This window comes from Prionailurus bengalensis, chromosome B1 (genome assembly GCF_016509475.1).
Source record: "Prionailurus bengalensis isolate Pbe53 chromosome B1, Fcat_Pben_1.1_paternal_pri, whole genome shotgun sequence".
Classification (NCBI taxonomy): domain Eukaryota; kingdom Metazoa; phylum Chordata; class Mammalia; order Carnivora; family Felidae; genus Prionailurus; species Prionailurus bengalensis.
In genome coordinates, this window is record NC_057344.1 from 78,089,631 (window position 1) to 78,109,827 (window position 20,197).

The window sequence follows — 20,197 nt, forward strand, 5'->3', positions numbered from 1 at the left end:
GGATTGGGGAAGTCAGGACATGATTTTGTTCTCTTTTGATTTTATTACATACAAGGCAAGAAGGACTTTGAATTCTGACTATGATAATTACACCTTCATGATCTTTGGAAGTCACCTAATTTCTCTTGCATCAATGGATGAAATCATAATAGTAACATTTATCCAATAAAATTATTATTTTTAACATTTTTATTTATTAATTATTTTAGAGGGAGAGGGCACGAGTGAGTGCATAAGCGGGGCAGGGGCAGAGATAGAAAGAGAATCTTTTTTTTTTTTTTAATTTTTTTTCAACATTTTTATTTATTTTTGGGACAGAGAGAGACAGAGCATGAATGGGGGAGGGGCAGAGAGAGAGGGAGACACAGAATCGGAAACAGGCTCCAGGCTCTGAGCCATCAGCCCAGAGCCCGACGCGGGGCTCGAACTCACGGACCGCAAGATCGTGACCTGGCTGAAGTCGGACGCTTAACCGACTGCGCCACCCAGGCGCCCCGAGAATCTTAAGCAGGATCCATGATCAGTGGAGGTGGATGTGGGGCTAGACCCCACGACACTGGGATCATGACCTGAACCAAAGTTCAGTTGCACGCTCAACTGAGTCACTCAGGCACCCATCCAATAAAACTATTTTCAGGATTCAGGGAGAAAGTATATCTGAAACAAATGTTTAGTAAAATATTGCTGCTGCTGCTACTACTGCTATTAATGGATTTAATTATTATATATTTATTTTTTTTGTTGTACAATGCATATTAGTCTACATAAAATATAAAAATAGAGAACAAGAAATAAATACAGTTGCCAATTGGACAACATGGAGATTAGGGTGCTGACTCTCCCGTAGAATAAAAATTTTGCATATAGCTTTTTGACTCCCTCAAAACTACTAATTTTCTGTTGACCAGAAGCCTTACTGGTAATAAAAAGTCAATTGACACATATTTTGTATGCTAAATGTATCATATACATTACAATATAGTAAGCTGGAAAAGATGTTATTAAGCAAATCATAAGGGAAGAGAAAATACATATATAGTACTGTACTATATTGAAAAAATCCACATATAAGTAGACCTGCACAGTTCACACCCATGTTGTTCAATAGTCAGTTGTAACCATTTCTATTAAACCTAAGGTTTTTCGGGGCGCCTGGGTGGTTCAGTCGGTTAAGTGTCCGACTTCAACTCAGGTCACGATCTCATGGTCTGTGAATTCGAGCCCCACGTCGTGCTCTGGGCTGATGGCTCGGAGCATGGAGCCTGCTTCCGATTCTGTGTCTCCCTCTCTCTCTGCCCCTCCCCGTTTATGCTGTCTTTCGCTGTCTCAAAAATAAATAAACGTTAAAAGAAAGTTAAAAAAAATAAACCTAAGGTTTTCTTTACAACATACTGTTTAATCATGGATTTGCATTTTATTGGAGGAGTTAATGCATCAGAATCTATGAGGAAAGACCCTGAGCAGGAGTTCTTTGAAAATATTTCTTAGATGCCTCACTTGATTCAGAACCACCGCATTAATACAGTCACTAATAATATTTAGCATGTTTCTTTCTGGACTTATTTATATACATCATTTAGAAAATAATGTTGCAATCATATAATGCATATAATTTAATGTCTTCATTCTCTTAATCCTTTTTTGGAATCATAAGCACTTAAGTTATTACATAATGTTCATAAATATCACTTTTATGACCTCATAATTTATTGACTGGATATAATACAGTTTACTTAGATATTTGTTTCTGGATTTCTCCCATGATAAGCAAAACTATGATTGATATTTTTATACATATAACTATTTTAGAGATTAGTTTAGAGAGAACTATATACATACTTTGTTTTTCTGTGCTTCACTTTATTGCATTTCACAGTAGCATTTTTTTTTTTTTTTTTTTTTTGCAAAATGAGGGTTTGTGGCAACCCTGTGTTGAGCAATTTTTCCAACAGCATTTGCTCACTTCATGTGTCTGTGTCATATTTTGGTAATTTTTCAATATTTCAAACTTCTTCATAATTATTGTATTTGTTATGGTTCTGTGGTCAGTGATTTTTGTTGTTCCTATTGTAATTGTTTTGGGGTGCCACAGAACACACCCCAAATCCATAAATGTGGTGTTCTGACTGCTCCACCAACTGGCTGTCCCCTGTGTCTCCTCTCCTCAGACCTGCCTGTTCCCTGAGACATAACAAGATTGAAATTAGATCATTTAATAAGTGAAAGGAAGTGTTGAACATCCCTCACTTTAGGTCAAAAGCTAGAAATGATTAAGCTTAGTGAGGAAGGTATGCCGAAAGCCCAGGTAACCTGAAAGCTCAGCCTCTTGTGCCAAACAGCCAAGTTGTGAGTGCAAAGGAAATGTTCTTAAAGGAGATGAAAAGTGCTACTCCGGCGAACACATCAATGATAAGAAAGTGAAGCAGTCTTATTGCTGAGAGGGAGAAAGTTTGAGTGGTCTGAGTAGAAGATTTAAGCCAGCTACAATATTCCCTTAAGCCAAAGCCTAACTAATCCAAAGCAAGGCCCTAACTCTCCTCAATTCTATGAGAGCTAAGAGAGGTGAGGAAGCTGCAGAAGAAAAGTTGGAAGCTAGCAGAGGTTGGTTCATGAGGTTTAAAGAAAGAAGCCATCTCAGTGACATCAAAGGGCAAGGTGAGCCAGCAAGTGCTGATGATGGAGAAGCTGGAGCAAGTTCTCCAGAAGGTCTAGCTGAGACCGTTCATGAAGGTGGCTACACCAACCAACAGATTTTCATTGTAAATGAAGCAGCCTTGTATGGGCAGAAGATGCCATCTAGGACTTTCATAGCTGGAGAGGAGAAGTCAATGCCTGGCTTCAAAGCTTCAAAGGACAGGCTGACTCTTGTTAGGGGTGAATGCAGCTGGTGAGTTTAAGTTGAAGCCAATGATTATTTACCATTCTTAAAATCTTAGAACCCTTAGTAATTATGTTAAATCTACTCTGCCTGTGCTCTATAAATGGAACAATAAACCTTGAATAACAGAACATCTGTTTGTAACATGGTTTACTAAATATTTTAAGCCCAGAGTTGAGATCTACTGCTCAGAATTAAAGATTCCTTTCAAAATATTCCTGTTCACTGACAATTTACTGGGTCACCCAAGAGCCCTGATGGAGATGGTCAATGAGATGAATGTTGTTTTCATGCCTGCTAACATGGCATCTCTTCTGTAGGCTATGGGTCATGGACTGATTTAGACTTTTAAGTGTTATTGTGTAAGAATTACATTTTGTAAGGCTAATGCTGCTGTAGACAGTGATTCCTTGGATGGATCTGGTAAAGTCAATTGAAAACGTTCAGGAAAGGATTCGCCATTCTAGGTGCCATTAACCATATTTGTGATATCATGGGAAGAAGTCCAAATAGTGACATAAATGGGTTAGAAGGTTATTCCAACCCTCATGGAAGATGTTAGGAATTCAAGACTTCAGAGAGGAGGAAGTAATTGCAGATGTGGTGAAAATAGCAAGGGAACTATAATTAGAAGTGGAGCCTGAAGATGTGACTGAATTGCTGTGTTCTCACAATGAAACTTGAACCGATGAGGACTTGCTTCTTAAGGATGAGCAAAGAAAGTGGTTTTTTTTTCTTTTGTTTAAAAAAAGCCTAAATTTTATTTGAGAGAGAAAGAGCAGGCAGGGTAGAGGGGCAGTGGGAAAGAGAGAGAGAGAGAGAGAGAGAGAGAGAGAGAGAGAGAGAGAGAGAATCCCAAGCAGGCTCCACTCTGTCAGTGCAGAGCCTGACGCTGGACTCAGTCCCACAACTCTGGGATCATGACCTGAGCCGAAATCAAGAGTCAGATGCTCAATCAACTAAGCCACCCTGATGCCCCAGAATGTTGTTTCTTAAAATGGAATCTAATCCTGGTGGACATATTGTGAAGATTGTTGAAATGACAAAGAATTTTAAATTAAGGTATGCACATTTTGTTTTAGACATAACACTATTGCACACTTAGTAGACAATGATATAGTGGAAATATAACTTTTATATGCACTGGGAAACCAACAAATTCATTTGACTCATTTTATTGCAATGTTCACATTGATATTCACTGTTGTGCAGTGGTCTCGAATTGAACCTGCTAATATCTCCAAAATATGTAGGCAGGCTCTGAATGGCTGAAAATATACTTTTTGGGAGAAATTTAAAACAATAGGATGTCTAAGAATTTTGAGTTTTGAGCCAGCAGGCTTGTGAGCTAATGGTCCTACCCTGATATAAGAACAACGTAGGGGCCAATATACAAAAAAACATCTTTGGTTCAGTTATATAACTATGCCAAACATACTTTACCATTTCTAGCATCCCTCCTTTTATATAGTGAAGAAGAAAATCTTTGGTGTGGTCCTGCAGCCATCTGGGACACCCAGAAGATAGCTTAAAATATATAATAATAGTTTATTTTTACGTTTGGAGTTTGAACTTGGAGAAACAATATTGGAAAGAATTGTTAGAGGAGCCAAGATTATAAGCAATTCATTGGTTCCTTTAGAGTAAAACAATAGTAACACAGCCACTGTAACATTAAATATTAGAAATACCAGATTTTGCAAGCAGTAGATCACAAAGAAAAAAAAAGATAATTACGATAGAATATTTTTGTGATATAAGTAACTTTTATTTTCCAGGCACACTATATTGAAGGCATTAAATGGTTTTTCCTTTGTTAAATTAAGAGCAGAATGGATTCAAAACTCAGTCTGTCAATGCAACAGAAAGTAAATCAAATTCCAATCTTATTCTTTTTGTATACCACTTAAATAACATTTTATAGTCAAGGATTCACAAGCATTTCTCTTTTTTATGATTAAACTTACCAAAATTGACTTGGTAAAAATTTGATATATTTTATAGCTTTTCAAATCCATTATTTGTTAATATAACTCACTTTACATCAAGCCTTCTATAAATTATACTTCAACTTCAAATTTCCCTTTCTATTATTTTTAGCATTCCAGTTATTTAGAGATGTACTATTGATCAAAGTCTGTATGTCTAAAGCCCAAGATAAAACTTATTTCTTGTTAAGTTGATAAAAACAGACAAAACATATCCATCATTCTGTACACGTTTGCATTTCTTCATAATTATTTTACTTAATATAGTTCTAATCACTCATTTTAACTATGGCTTTTAACCAAAATAACTAATTTCAGTTTCAGTTCTCTCTCTTATACACACACACACACACACACACACACACTTTTCAGGGGGTAACTAAGAACTCTGTGACATTCAAGGCAACTTTAGAGACCAGCAGAATACTCGTGCTTCAACAGTACACATCACACATCAATTTACAATCATACATACCCCTTTAAGATTTATTTATCTCTTCCTGTTGGAACATGGAACTTAGGGTATACACTTGGCACACTTGGGTATTTCTATGACAATTCTCTTAATTCTTCTGACAGAAAGGAGAAAAGTTAGGAAATCAGAATTCTCTAGATTTCACAGTAGGTCTTTAAACTCTGGATAAGCCAGAACTAATCATTAACATTTTGTCTACATCACTAGTTTTTTTCATACATTGAGGTCATTCATCAAAATTGCTATATCAACCAAGCAAAAATCCTCTTATAAGGCAGAGCTCTCTTTTCTAAGCTGTTCAAAATCAATATTAATTTAAAGAAAAAAACCCTGAAAGATATACTTCCTTTTCTTCGCCTTTTAGTGTAGCTTTGTCTAAATAAGATATTTCTTCAGAACACAAAATGATATAGTATTGACTCATTAATCTAAAAAAAGTTTTCTCAAGAAAGAGAATGAGAGAAAGGACCAGCCATAGATACAAAAGAACTGTGGTTACAAGAACGTTGTACAAAGCTAACTTCTTTTCTTTTGCAAGGAGAGTGAGAACTTTTTTTTTCATTTATACACACAAGCACAAAGAGAATAAACAGCCTTAGTTCTACATCCTTAGCTATAGGTGAAAAGTAGATATGGAACCCAGTTTTCTGTGCCTGAACAAATTTCATTTGTCAGTTGTGGCTTCTTGGGAATAGGAATGTCAGGGAGTCAAAGAAGATACTTGTTATGACAGTCTCTTGATAGGGAGCTGATCTCCATTCTAGTTGGCACAAAATTGCCTCTTAAATGTTTTTAGCTATACTGGTGTTCAAACTACATGTAATACAAGGCGTATCATAAACTTTAAGACTAACATAAAAGAATAAATGAAAAAGACTGAGCTGTCATCTACCATCTACAACCCGACAGAGACTAGATGTCTGCGTGAAATAATCAAAATCAGACTCCCAACATTTCAGTTACCACGGGAAGAACAATAATGTCCATTGTACAAAATAGAACAGGACTCCTCATGAATCAGCATAATGCAGACATCAAAATAAACTCCAGAGGAGAAAATGCAGAAACAGAGCCATGATATTCACTCTGGGAATCAAGAAAGTTGGGCTCAGGATCCAGATATCTATATACAGTGTACTTTTTAGGGCCAAGACTCAGTTCTGTCTGGTGTATGAATCAACCTGGGCAACTCATTGGAATTTCAGCTGTGAAACATGCAGAAACCAAAGTAATGAAGAGGAAAAAAAAAGATTTTTATATGCTAAAAATTGCAGGGAAACTATACTTTGAACTTTGGAAGACTTTGAAAAAACTGCCACATAAAGAATACACCATATATAAATGAAAAAAGCAGACACGAGATTACAGTCTGTCCATGGTAGAAAGTCTGCAGTTTTCTCACAAATTTTCATTACTGCAAGGCCCATCCACATCAGTATGTCAGGGTTTATAATGGTTTCCATTATGGTCACTTGCTTCTGTGATCCTATAGTCCATGACGTTACCACTACACTACCATGCCTTTTGATAGAGAGCATTTGGAAAATAAAATCATTTTTCAGATTGTGTCTGATAAGCAGCATATCAGTGCCAAATAATTTGAAGTAGTCTTTATTTTGACTAACTATATGACTAACTCTGTTATATGAAAACATTTTGTTCCTCAAATGTTATATCTCTTTTTTGAATAGTTATGGATAAGCTTTGACAAATTTGCTTTCTTTTGGATTTGCTTTCTTTAGAAGGTTAATTTTGTACATATTACGTTGACTCTGGCATATTGAAACTTATTTGGAGAACCCTGTTGACATGTTCAGGTGATCTGTATGAAATTTATGTACAAATAATAATACATTTCCTATTTCAGTATATTTATCATTGAAATTAATTTAAGACTTTTCAGAAGTGATTATTTTTCTTATTAACTACACTAAGAAAGTTTTACATTTTATTTTTAGGTCAAAATCTATTCTAACTAAAAGTGGTAAACTTGACAATAAAGTTAAAAGAATTGGACCACACATAGAAATCTTCCAAGTGTTCCGGGAAAGGAACAAATTCATAAATACCAAAAAAATAGTGAAAATGATCACCATCATGCAGGCCTATGTCAGAGGGTGGCTGGAACGCAGAAGATACCAGAGAATAATGATCAAGGTAAAGCATATGTTAAATATAATGTGTAAATTTTCTTGTGTAGATTTTGAATAGTCACCTCGTCAATATATCTATGATTTTCTAAATAAAATTCTGACTGCATTCTTTGCATTGAAAAAAATGGTATGAATAGTCTATTCTGCTGACAGTTTCAGATTTTGTCAAACTGGAGAATCTAAGCAAAAGGACTAGTTTATCCTTAACCCAGTATTTTGGGGCCACTTTTATGCTAAGGCCAGGACTGTCTATCTTTGTTCTAATTTTGTTTCTCCTTTTTGCTGTTTATTCTCTGCATAAAGCAACTTTCTTTCACTTCCCACACCCCTTGATACAGTTGTATTGCATATACATTCAACTCAAAAAGAACTATACATACAACACACATGTACACACACACCTCTGAGAAACTTTTATAAGCAGCAGTCCTGACTTTCAAAACAAATATTTAGGACTTATTTTGTCTGGGACAATGAAGAAGAACCTGATTGGATGGATCTTGGCAGACTTCTGAGAGGATCCTAAAATATCCTCACCTTGAGGGCTAAAGTTTTACCACTCACAAGGAATTTGTGAAGCCAACTACAAATAGAAGAATAGGTCAGGAGTGTCCTCTTAAATTCCTAGCACTTCTGGGAGGAGCCTTCTTGAATGGCCTTGTGGTGGACACTCCAAATGCATTTCTCTGAGAACTCAGTGATGCTGTTAGAAGGCAATCTATCTGCCTATCTATGTGTGTGTGTGTGTGTGTGTGTGTGTGTGTGTATGTACCCATAATACATGTATGTAGTTCTGATGATTAAATGTGATAAAACATGTAAAAATTTAACAAAAAGGTAAAATTTCCATATAATTAATATTTCAATATTTCATTAATTCTGTGAGGTAACAGTTTTATCCATTTTATAAGTGAAGAAACTGAAGCTCAGAGAAATAAAGCTGGTTGCTCAAAGTAACACTGCTGGTAAGTGACAGAGGTAGAACTCAAACTCATGTCTGTCTGACTCCAAAGCCAATCTTATTCTATATATCATATCATCTACTGAACTATTATGGCTGATTCATCCCTAATCTGATCTAAAGCCATATCGAGACCTACCTCTCTAACTCAAAATTCAGGCATTAAATTGCCCACTTGAAAGGTCCATAATTAAATCAAACTTCACATAGCCTTAAATGAATTTGTTTTCATACTTCACAAAGCTCTTCCTTTCCTTTATTGTTTTAAACTTTATTGAGGAATAATTGACATATAACATTATAGTGCTTTCAGGTGTACAGCATAATGATTTGGTATTTGATTAAGTTGCAAAATGATCACCACAATAAGCCTAGTACCATCCATCACCATATGAAGTTAACTTTCAGGATTTATTCTCTTGGCAACTTTCAAGTGTACTCTATGATATTATTGAGTGTGGGCTATTATAGTCACCATGTCTTATTTATTTTATAACTTGAAGTTTTTACCTCACTTCCTTTACCTGTTTCATCTACTCCCTAGTTCGCCTCTGGCAACCACTTCTCTTCTCTTAATCTATGGTTTTGTTTTTATTTTGTTTGTTCATTTGTTTTTTAAATTTCACATGTACGTGAAATCCTATGGTATTATCTTTCTCTGACTTACTTCACTTAGCATAATTCCTATGTTATCCATCCATGTTACCACAAATGGCAAAATTTCATTCTTTTTTTTAAATTGAAGAATCATTGACGTATGACATTGTATTAGTTTCTGTTGTACACATAGTGATGCAATATTTATATAAGTTATGAAAAGTTTACCACAGTAAGTGTTATCATCTGTCCCCATACAAAGTTGTTACAATATCATTGACTGTGTTCCCTATGCTATACATTACATCTCTGTGTATTATTTATTTTATAACTGGAAGATTTTACCTCTCAATCCCCTTCACCGATTTTGTCCATCTGCTTGCACTCCTCCCCTCTGGCAACCATTAATTTATTCTTTGTATCTATGAGCTGGTTTATGCTTTGTTTTGTTTGTTCATTTGTTTTATAGTAGAGTCCATATATCAGTGAAATAATACAATATTTGCCTTTCTTTGACTGACTTATTTCACATAGCATAATACTCTCTAGGTCCATCCATGTTGTTGAAAATGGCAAGATTTTATTCTTTTTTATATCTGAATAATAATCCATTGTGTGTGTGTGTGTGTGTGTGTGTGTGTGCGCGCGCACACACACATATACATCTATTAATGGGCATTTAGGTTGCTTCCATATCTTGGCTATTGTAAATAGAGCTGCAACGAACAGAGAGGTGCATGTAACTTTGAATTCGTATTTTAATTTTCTTTGAAAATTACCAACAGTGGAATTGTTGGATTGTATAGTAGTTATGTTTTTAGTTTTTTGAGGAACATCCATACTATTTTCCACAGTAGCCATACCAATTTACATTCCTACCAATAATGCACAAGGGTTCCCTTTTCTTCACATCCTCACTGACACTTGTTATTCCTTATCTTTTTGATAGTAGCCATTCTGACATGTGTGAGGTGATATCTCATTGTGGTTTTGATTTGTATTTCCCTGGTGATGAGTGCTGTTGAGCATCTTTTCATGTACCTATTGGCCATCTGTATGTCTTCTTTGGGAAAATATCTGTTCAGGTGCTCTGACCATATTTAATTGGATTTTTTATACTGAGTTGTATGAGTTATTTATATATTTCGGGTGTTAACCCCTTATCTGATATGTCATTTGCAAACAATTTCTCCGATTCATTAGGTTGCTTTTTCATTTTGTTGATCTTTTCCTTTGCTGTGAAGAAGTTTTTTAGTTTGAGGTAGACCCATTTGTTTATTTTGGCTTTTGTTGTCATTGTCTGAGGAGACAGACCTAAAAAATATTGCTAAGACCAATATTCAAGAGCTTACTACCTGTGTGTTCACCTAGGAATTTTATGTTTTCAGGTTTCACTTAAGTCAATAATACATTTTGAATTTATTTTTGTTTATGGTGTAAGAAAATGAACCAGTTTCCTTCTTTTGCATGTAGCTGTTCAGTGTTCACATCATTTACTGAAGAGACTGTCTTTTTTCATTGTATATTCTTATCTTCATTATCATAGATTACTTGACCATGTAAGTGGGTTTATTTCTGGGCTGCCTATTCTATTCTTTTGATCAGTGTATTTGTTTTGATCAGTGAAGCTTTGTAGCATAGTTTGAAATCCTGGAGCATGATACCTCCAACTTTGTTCTTCTTTCACAGGATTGTTTTGGTTATACAGAGTTGTTTGTGTTCCATACAGATTTTAGGATTATTTGTTCTAGTTCTGTGAAAAATGCTACTTGTATTTTGATAGGGATTATAATGAATTTGTAGATTACTTTGGGTATTATGGACATCTTAACAATATTAGTTCTTACAATCCATGAGCATAGTATATATTTGCATTTATTTGTGTCATCTTCAGTTTCTTTCATCAATGTCTTACAGTTTTTAAGGTACAGTTATTTCACTTCCTTGGTTAAACTTATTTATATGTGAAATCTGGAAGAAATGGATAAATTCCTAGGAACATATAAAACCAAAACTCAAACAGGAAGAAATAGAAAATTTGAACAGACTTATAACCAGTAAAGAAATTGAATCAGTAACCAAAAGTCTCCCAACAGATAAGAGTCCAGTGCCAGATGGTTTCCTGGGGGAATTACCAAATATTTAAAGAAGAGCTAATACTTATTCTTTTGAAACTGTTCCAAAAATAGAAATGGAAGGAAAACCTCCAAACTTATTCTATGAGGCCAGCATTACCTTGATTCCAAAACCAGTAAAGACCCATCCTAAAAAGGAGAATTACAGACCAATATTCCTGATGAACATGAATGCAAAAATTCTCAACAAGATACCAGCAAATTGAATCCAACAGTATAGTAAAAGACATATTAACTGTGATCAAGTGGGATTTATTTCTGGGCTGCAGTGGTGTTTTAATATTCAGAAGTCAATCAATGTGATACTCCACATTAATAAAGTAAAAGGTATGAACCATAAGATCCTCTCAGTAGATGCAGAAAAAAACATTTGACAAAATACAGCATCCTTTCTTGATAAAAACCCTCAAGAAAGTAGAGATAGAACATCATAAAGGCCATACACGAAAGACCCACGGCTAGTATCATCCTTAATGGGGAAAAACTAGAGCTTTTTCCCTAAGGTCAGGAACACAATAGGGATGTCCAGTTTCACCACTGTTGTTCAACATAGTACTGGAAGTCCTAGCCTCAGCAATTAGATAACAAAAAGAAATAAAAGGCATCCAAATTGGCAAGGAAGTCAAACTTTCACTTTACAGATGACATGATACTCTGTGTGGAAAACCCAAAAAACACCACCAAAAAAATTTCTGGAACTGATACATGAATTCAATCAAGTCACAGGATATAAAATTAATATAAATAAATCAGCTGCATTTCCATATACAATAATGAAGTAGCAGAAAGAGAAATCAAAGAATCGATCCTATTTACAACTGCACCAGAAACCATAAGATAACTAGGAATAAACCTACCCAAAGAGGTAAAAGATCTGTACTCACAAAACTATAGAACACTTACGAAAGATATTGAAGAAGACATAAAGAAATGGTAAAACATTCCATACTCATGAATTGGAAGAACAAATAGTGTTAAAATTTCTATACTACCCAAAGCAGTCTACAAATTCAGTGCAATCCCTATCAAAATCACCAGCATTTTTCACAGAGCTAGAACAAAGAGTTCTAAAATTTGTATGGAACCAGGAAAGACCCTAAATAACCAAAGTAATGTTTAAAAAGGAAAGCAAAGTGAGAGGCATTACAATTCCAGACTTTGAGCTGTATTATAAAGCTGTAATCATCAAGACAGTATGGTACTGGCACAAAAACAGACACATACATCAATGGGACAGAATGGAGTACCCAGAAATGGACCTAGAACTATATGGTCAACTAATCTTAAGCAAAGCAGGAAATAATATCCAGTGGAAAAAAGACAGTGTTGGGAAAACTGGAGACATGCAGAAGAATGAAACTGGACCACTCTCTCATACCATACACAAAAATAAATTCAAAATGGATGAAAGACCTAAATGTGAGACAGGAAACCATCAAAATCCTAGAGGAGAACACAGGCAGAAACCTATTTGATGTCAACCATAACAACTTCTTACTAGACACGTCTCCAGAGGCAAGGGAAACAAAAGCAAACATGAACTATTGGGACCTCACCAAGATAAAATGACACTTCTGCACAGCAAAGAAAATAATCAACAAAACTAAAAGGCAGCCTGCAGAATGGGAGAAGATATTTGCAAATGACATACCAGATAAAGGGCTAATATCCAAAATCTATAAAGAACTTATAAAACTCAACACCCAAAAACCAAATAATCCAGTTAAGAAATGGGCAGAAGACACGAGTAGATACTTCTCCATAGAAGACACACAAATGGCGAACAGACACATGAAAAAATGCTCAACATCACTCACCATTAGGGAAATACAAATCAAAACCACAATGAGATACCACCCCACACCTGTCAAAATGGCTAAAATGAACAACTAAGGAAACAAAAGATATGGGTGAGGATGTGGGAGAAAGGGGAAAGGAGAACCCTCTTGCATTTTTGGTGGGAATACAAACTGGAGCAGCCACTCTGGAAAACAGTGTGCAGGGTCATTAGAAAGTTAAAGATAGAACTACCCTATGACCTAGCAGTTATAATACTAGGTATTTACCCAAAGGATACAAAAATGCTGATTCAAAGAGGCACATGCACCCAAGAGGCTATCAACAATAGCCAAACTGTGGAAAGAGCCTAAATGTCCATTGATTGATGAATGAATAAAGAGGAAATGGTATATATATACAATGGAGTATTTAAAAAAAATTTTTTTAATTGTTCTTGAGAGAGACAGAGAGTGACAGCGTGGGAAGAGCAGAGAGAGAAGGAGACACAGAATCTAAAGTAGGCTCCAGGCTCTGAGCTGTCAGCACAGAGCCTGACATGGGGCTCAAACTCATGAACCGTGAGATCATGACCTGAGCCGAAGTCAGACACGTAACCGACTGAGCCAGCCAGATGCCCCTATACAATGGAGTATTATTCAGCCATTAAAAACAATGAAATCTTGCCATTTATAATGACATTAATGAAACTAGAGTATATTATGCTAAGTGAAATAAGCCAGTCAGAGAAAGACAAATACCATATGAGTTCACTCATACATGTAATTTAAGAAGCAGAACAGATAAACATAGGGGAAGGGAAGGAAAAGTAAAATAAAATAAAAACATAGAGGGAGTCAAACCATAAAAGACTCTTAACTATGGAGAACAAACTAAGGGTTGCTGGGGGGAAATGTGTGTGTGGGGGGATGGCCTAAACGGGTGATGGGCATTAAGAAGGGCACTTGTTGTGATGAGCACTGGCTGTTATATGTAAGTGATTAATCACTAAATTCCATTCCTGAAACCAGTACTACACTATATGTTAACTAACTAATTTAAATAAAATCTTGGGAAAAAAAGATTATTTTTAGGTATTTTATTCTCTCGGATGTACTTATAAATAAGATTGGTTTCTTAATTTCTTTTTCTGATAGCTTGTTATAACTATAAAGAAAAACAACATATTTCTATATATTGATTTTGTAGCCTGCAACTTTACTGAATTCATTTATTAAATCTAATAGTATTTTGGTAGAGTCTTTATGTTTTTATTTTCTTTTTTAAAAAATTTTAATGTTTATTTTTTTTTAATTAAAAAAATTTTTTTTTCCAACGTTTATTTATTTTTGGGACAGAGAGAGACAGAGCATGAACAGGGGAGGGGCAGAGAGAGAGGGAGACACAGAATCGGAAACAGGCTCCAGGCTCTGAGCCATCAGCCCAGAGCCTGACGCGGGGCTCGAACTCACGGAGCGCGAGATCGTGACCTGGCTGAAGTCGGACGCTTAACCGACTGCGCCACCCAGGCGCCTCAATGTTTATTTTTGAATGAGAGAAAGCACAAACAGGGGGAAGGGCAGAGAGAGAGGGAGACAGACTCTGAAGCAGGCTCCAGGCTCTGAGCTGTCAGCTCAAAGCCCAGTGCAGGGCTTGAACTCACAAACCATGAGATCATGACCTGAGCTGAAGTTGGACACAATGGACTAAGCCACCCAGGTGCCCCAGTGGTTTTCCATATATAGTATCATGTCATCTGCAAATGGTAACGATTTTACTTCTTCTTTTCCAATTTGCAAGCCTTTTATTTCCTTTTTTTTTCTTTCCCCTAATTGCCATGACTAAGACTTCTGGTACAGTGTTGAATAAAAGTGGTGAGAGTGGGCCTCTTTCCCTGTTCCCGATCTTCCAGGAAAGCTTTTGGCTTTTCACTGTTGAGCATATTTTAGCTATAGGTTTGTTATATATGACCTTCTTATTATGTTGAGGTATGGACCCTTTATACCCACTTTACTGAGAGGTTTTTTTTTTTACTATAAATGGACATTGAATGTTATCAAATGCTTCTACATCTACTGAGATGATCATATGAATTTTATCCTTCATTTTGTTAATGTGGTGCAACAGGTTGATTGATTTATGGGTGTTGAAACATTCTTGTATCCCTGGAATAAATTTCACTTGATCATGGTATATGATCATCTTAATGTATTTTTGAATTCAGTGCTAATATTTTGAGAATTTTGGCATTTATGTCCTTTAGGGACAGTGGCCTGTGATTTCTCTTTTCTTTCTTTCTCTTTCTTTCTTTCTTTCCTTCTTTCTTTCTTCTCTCTCTCTTTCTTCTTTCTTTCTTTGTTTCTTCTTTCTCTTTCTTTCTCTTCCCTTCTTCCTTCCTTTCTTTCTTTCTTTCTTTCTTTCTTTCTTTCTTTCTTTCTTTCTTTCTTTCTTTTTTTCTTTCTTTCTTTCTTTCTTTCTTTCTTTCTTTCTTTCTTTCTTTCTTTCTTTCTTTCTTTCTCTCCCTCCATCTCTCTTTTCTCTTCTCTTTTCTTTTCTTTTCTTTTCTTTTCTTCACCTTCTCTGGTTTTGGCATCAGGGTAGTACTCATTTCATAAAGTGAGTTTGAAAGTGTTCATTCCTTTAATTTTCTGGAAGAGTTTGAGAAGTATAGGTATTAAATCTTCTCTGAATGTTTGGTAGAATTCACCAGTAAAGCTATCTAGTCTTGGACTTTTGTTTTTTGGGAGGTTTTTGACTTTCAATATCCTCACTATTAACTGATATATTCATATTTTCTGTGTTTTCCTGATTCACTCTTGAAAGATTGTATGTTTGTAGGAATTTATCCACTTCTTCTAGTTTGTCCAGTTTGTTGGCATATAATTATTCACAATAGTCTTATTGTTGGTATTTTTTGTGGTATCATTTGTAAGTTTTTTCATTTCTCATTTTATTTGAGTTTTCTTTTTTTTTCCTCATGGTAAGTCTAGCTAAATGTTTGTCAATTTTTGTTTATCTTTTTAAAGAACCAGCTCTTACTTTTATTGATCTTTTATATTATCTTTTTAGTATCTATTTTACTTATATCTGCTCTGATCTTTATTATTTCCTTCTTTCTACTAACTTTAGACTTCACTTTTTCTTCTTTTATTCCTTTAGGTGCAAAATTAAATAGTTTATTTGAGATTTTTCTTGTTTTTTTTGTGTTGTCTTGTTTTGTTTTTTGGTTTTTGTTGAGGTAGGCCTGTACTGCTATGAATTGCCTCTTAGAAATACTTGCTGCATCCCATAGATTTTGGTATGTCATATATCCGTTTCCCTTTGTCTCTTGGTATTTTAAAAATTTCTCTGATTTCTTTGTTAACTCTGTGGTTGTTTAGTAGTATGCTGTTTAATCTCCGCATATTTGTGAGTTTTCTTTTCTTGTAATTAATTTCTAGTTTCATACCGTTCAGTGTTCATGCTTGGTACGATTTCAGTGTTCTTAAATTTAATGCTGGTTTTAGCACGGGAGTGGGAGAATGTCATGATCACTTGCACTTGTTGGCCCCAGCTAGGGAGTGGAGCAGGGCTGCAAACACCCATGCTCACAGTCTTTAGCAAGGGACTGGGAGAATGTTGTGACTGCTCATGCTCATGGGCCCCAGCCAGTGAAGGCAGGGGTGCCACCGCCATTCACCCCCACCAGCCTTAGCAAGGCAGCAGGATGGCACTGAGTCTGCACATACTCTCCTGTGCTAGCGGGGTGGGGAAAGAGCGCAAAACTGACAGCTGCCAGTGCCTCCATCTCTGAAGAGAGTCCCAGCTGTCCCCTGCCCCTTCAACAAATCCTTTAAGATTAGCAAGTGAATCTCCTTCACCTGTAGTCTAGGTGCTTTTCAAATTGCTGCTTTTGTGGTAGGTCCCAACATGAGTGAGACTGCAGGTGAGCCTTTCAATAAGAGAATCTTGGTTTCCTACAGCCCTTTGTATTCCTTGGATGCAAACCCTGTTGGTTTTCCTACCCATCTGGATGTGGACCTTTTATCCTTTGTTATAGAGGAATAGTTCTGCTAGTTTTCAGTTCATTTTTAGAGGGAATAGTTCCATACATAGCTGCAGGTTTGGTGTGTTTGTGGGAAGAGAGAAGTTCAGGATTTTCCTATGCCCTATCTTGGACCCCCCCCTCCCCACCCCATACTACCTATATTGATGAACCATTCCACCACCCACCAAGCTATACCTGGAGTTTTTTTATACTTTCAACTCGCTCACTTCCATATTTAATTGATTATCACATGCATAATATTTCTTGTGTTGCTCTTCCTCTCTTTGTTTCTTGCCAGAGCTTCTAGTTACTAACTCTCACATGGAGAACTACAGTTATCTCCTATTTATCCTCTTTTCTACTTACCCCCCAATCTGTCATATACAATTATAGAAATTTCACACAGATTACCTTATGCCATTTCTTATCATCTTTTAATGGCCTATATTGCTTATAAGAGAAAGCATAAATTCTCTAACATAACATGGTACACATTACCTCCCTGGTCTGGCACTTGCCTGCTGTCCATCTTCATCACATGAGAATTCCTCACTAATGCCATGTGCTCTAGCAAAGCCCAAATTCTTTAATTCCCTGATTGTTTCCTATTATATCTTATGTTTTTAAAAAAATTTTTTTAACGTTTATTTATTTTTGAGACAGAGAGAGACATAGCATGAACAGGGGAGGGGCAGAGAGAGAGAGGGAGACACAGAATCTGAAACAGGCTCCAGGCTCTGAGCAGTCAGCACAGAGCCCGATGCGGAGCTCGAACTCACGGACCGCGAGATCATGACCTGAGCCAAAGTCGGACGCTTAACCGACCAAGCCACCCAGGTGCCCCTATATCTTATGTTTTTATGCTGTTCTCTTAGGATGGAATACTCTTCCTTCCTAATATTTTGATAAACTCCAACTCATCTTTCAAGATCTTCCTTGCATATATGTGCTTAGACAGTGTCTCAGGTCCGTTAAGCAGTAATTATCTTTCTATCCTTTTGGTCATTCTTGGGCTCAGCTATCTATATTGTGACCTTTATATACATGTCTGTCATAAGTAATACAAATATGTGACCTATTTGGAAGAATATACTCTTTATTTTTATATTTATAGCATTACACTATTTTGACATGTAATATACTCTATGATTTTAACTCTTTGCACTTATTATCTGCTTTTTTTCTTGTTTGTTTAGTTTTTTTATATGTTTACATTGTTTCCGTTTTGTTTGCTACTGTGTTTGAATGCCTAGAATAGTGATTAGTACACGGTAAGTATTCAGTAAATATGTATTGAGTGGATGAATTAATTCAACAAAATATAGTTATAGAAATTTATCAGGACACTCCCAATGATTCATATTTATATGTAGAGAGAAATAATGTATATGCATATGTGTATATATATACATATATATAAGTACATAATATATAATATATATCATATGGTTATATATCACATATATGATTATGTATTTATATTATGATTTAATTTAATTATAGAATTTCTTGCGTTAGAGTGAATTATAGAGTCATCCATCACCTCTGGTAGAGAAAAGAGTCTTAGTAAACTTAGAGAGCAAGAATGGGCCCAAGAGAATGGTGAAAAGGAGAGACAAGGAAAATGCTGAATTTCTATGTAGAGGTAGAATTTGAAATGGAAAGAATGGGAAGCACTTTTAACGGGTTGGAGCCAGTTTAAACTAGACTGTTGACTTTGACTTGGTTATAAAATTTGTTACGATCACTGATTTTCTTTTTTATTATATCACTCGTATGGTGCTTTGTATGTTGGATGACTGCTCTGTTTATATGGTGAATGTTGTCTTGCCTGCTGTTGAACAGCTAGTGCAGCAGGCCTGTAATGCACACATCGTCAGGTTCCAGGACTGTGCCTGTGTACAGGGTTGCGGTTGGGGGAATTCTTGATAGAGTTTCTGCCCTGGAGGCTGTGCAGCAAATCACTGGATAATTGTCGGCACCATGGCAATCCCTGCGCTGGAAGACTTCCATGGTCATATTGTTTGGCTGCTGCTTCAGATCTTGTAGCTGTGGACAGTGTCTATGAGAATGTCACTTTACGATACCTCAAGAGAATGTACAATTTTCACCATTTCCTGTGAAATGCTCCAGCTTGGGTTTATTTAGAAATAATGAAGCAACATTGAATTAGATCAGTCATAAGGGTACCACAGAGGTTGCTGCATTTAAGTACTCGAATTGTTTCCACCATTGAAAGTGTCCTTTTCCTTTTAAAAACTCTGTGTTGTTTGCATATGTTTTGGAATAATTAATAATGATCTTTAAAAAAAACCTATAAAGATACAAAAACAGTATTTTTCTGAGTATAATGCCTCTAAGATTTTACTTAATTTTAATATTTTTCTATGAATACTTATAATTTAAATTTTTAAATTTTAGGCTTAAATTTATAATATTCATTTGCTATTTGCCAAACATACTGAAATCCTAGGGCACTTGAAAAGATGATGGTTGCAATAAGAAAGTGTTCAAATTGAATTTTGAATAAATATTTCTTATTTTTGAATAAATATTTGTTGAATAAATAAACTTGGGATACTTCTGGAAAATCTGACGTTTAAGGTTATGATAGCAATACTCCATACATAGGCCAGTGGTTTTTAACCTTTTGGAGGTTATAGAATCTTTTGAAAGTTCAATAGATTATAGATTTTCTCTCATTATCTCAAAACACAAAACAGAAACAATAAAAAAATCCTTAAGCTCATACGTAGGCCCTATGGCACAGGTAACATGGATCAGAAAAATTTTATTACGTAAGTTTGCTAGCTCCCAGACACCAGGGGAACTGTGTTCTTTATTCAAGATTACTTAAAAAAATTAATAACAGTTACTACTGGATCCAATTTCTTGCCTGGTGTGTGATATCATAGAGCATATAGTCCAGAGATATATGCAGATAACTAAAAGAAGTGTTGGGTACTAATAGAGAAATTAGAAAGGCCATTTAATCCAAAAGGCTGTGTCTGGTGTAGGGGTTGGATAGTGCCTATACATTGAGATCTGGAAAATGAGGGGAAGTTATGTTTTGTCAGGTCATCTGAGAGGCTCTTGTAGGCACAGGGAAAGACAATATCAATGGCCTTAGGTAAGATAAAACATTGGGGAGCTAAGGGTTGATTGGGAGGACAGTGGCAGTAGATGACGCTGAGATAGCAGTTAGAT

General features: G+C 35.7%; 1 protein-coding gene across 1 annotated transcript in view; it reads left to right on the plus strand.

The window, feature by feature from the left end:
- The window catches only part of IQCM (IQ motif containing M), a 474,138-nt gene that overhangs the window by 258,371 nt on the left and 195,570 nt on the right, over window positions 1-20,197 (plus strand). The window contains exon 10 of the mRNA XM_043567775.1: window positions 7,300-7,498. Coding sequence (XP_043423710.1) covers window positions 7,300-7,498 — 199 coding nt within the window. The remainder of the gene's footprint in view (window positions 1-7,299; window positions 7,499-20,197) is intronic.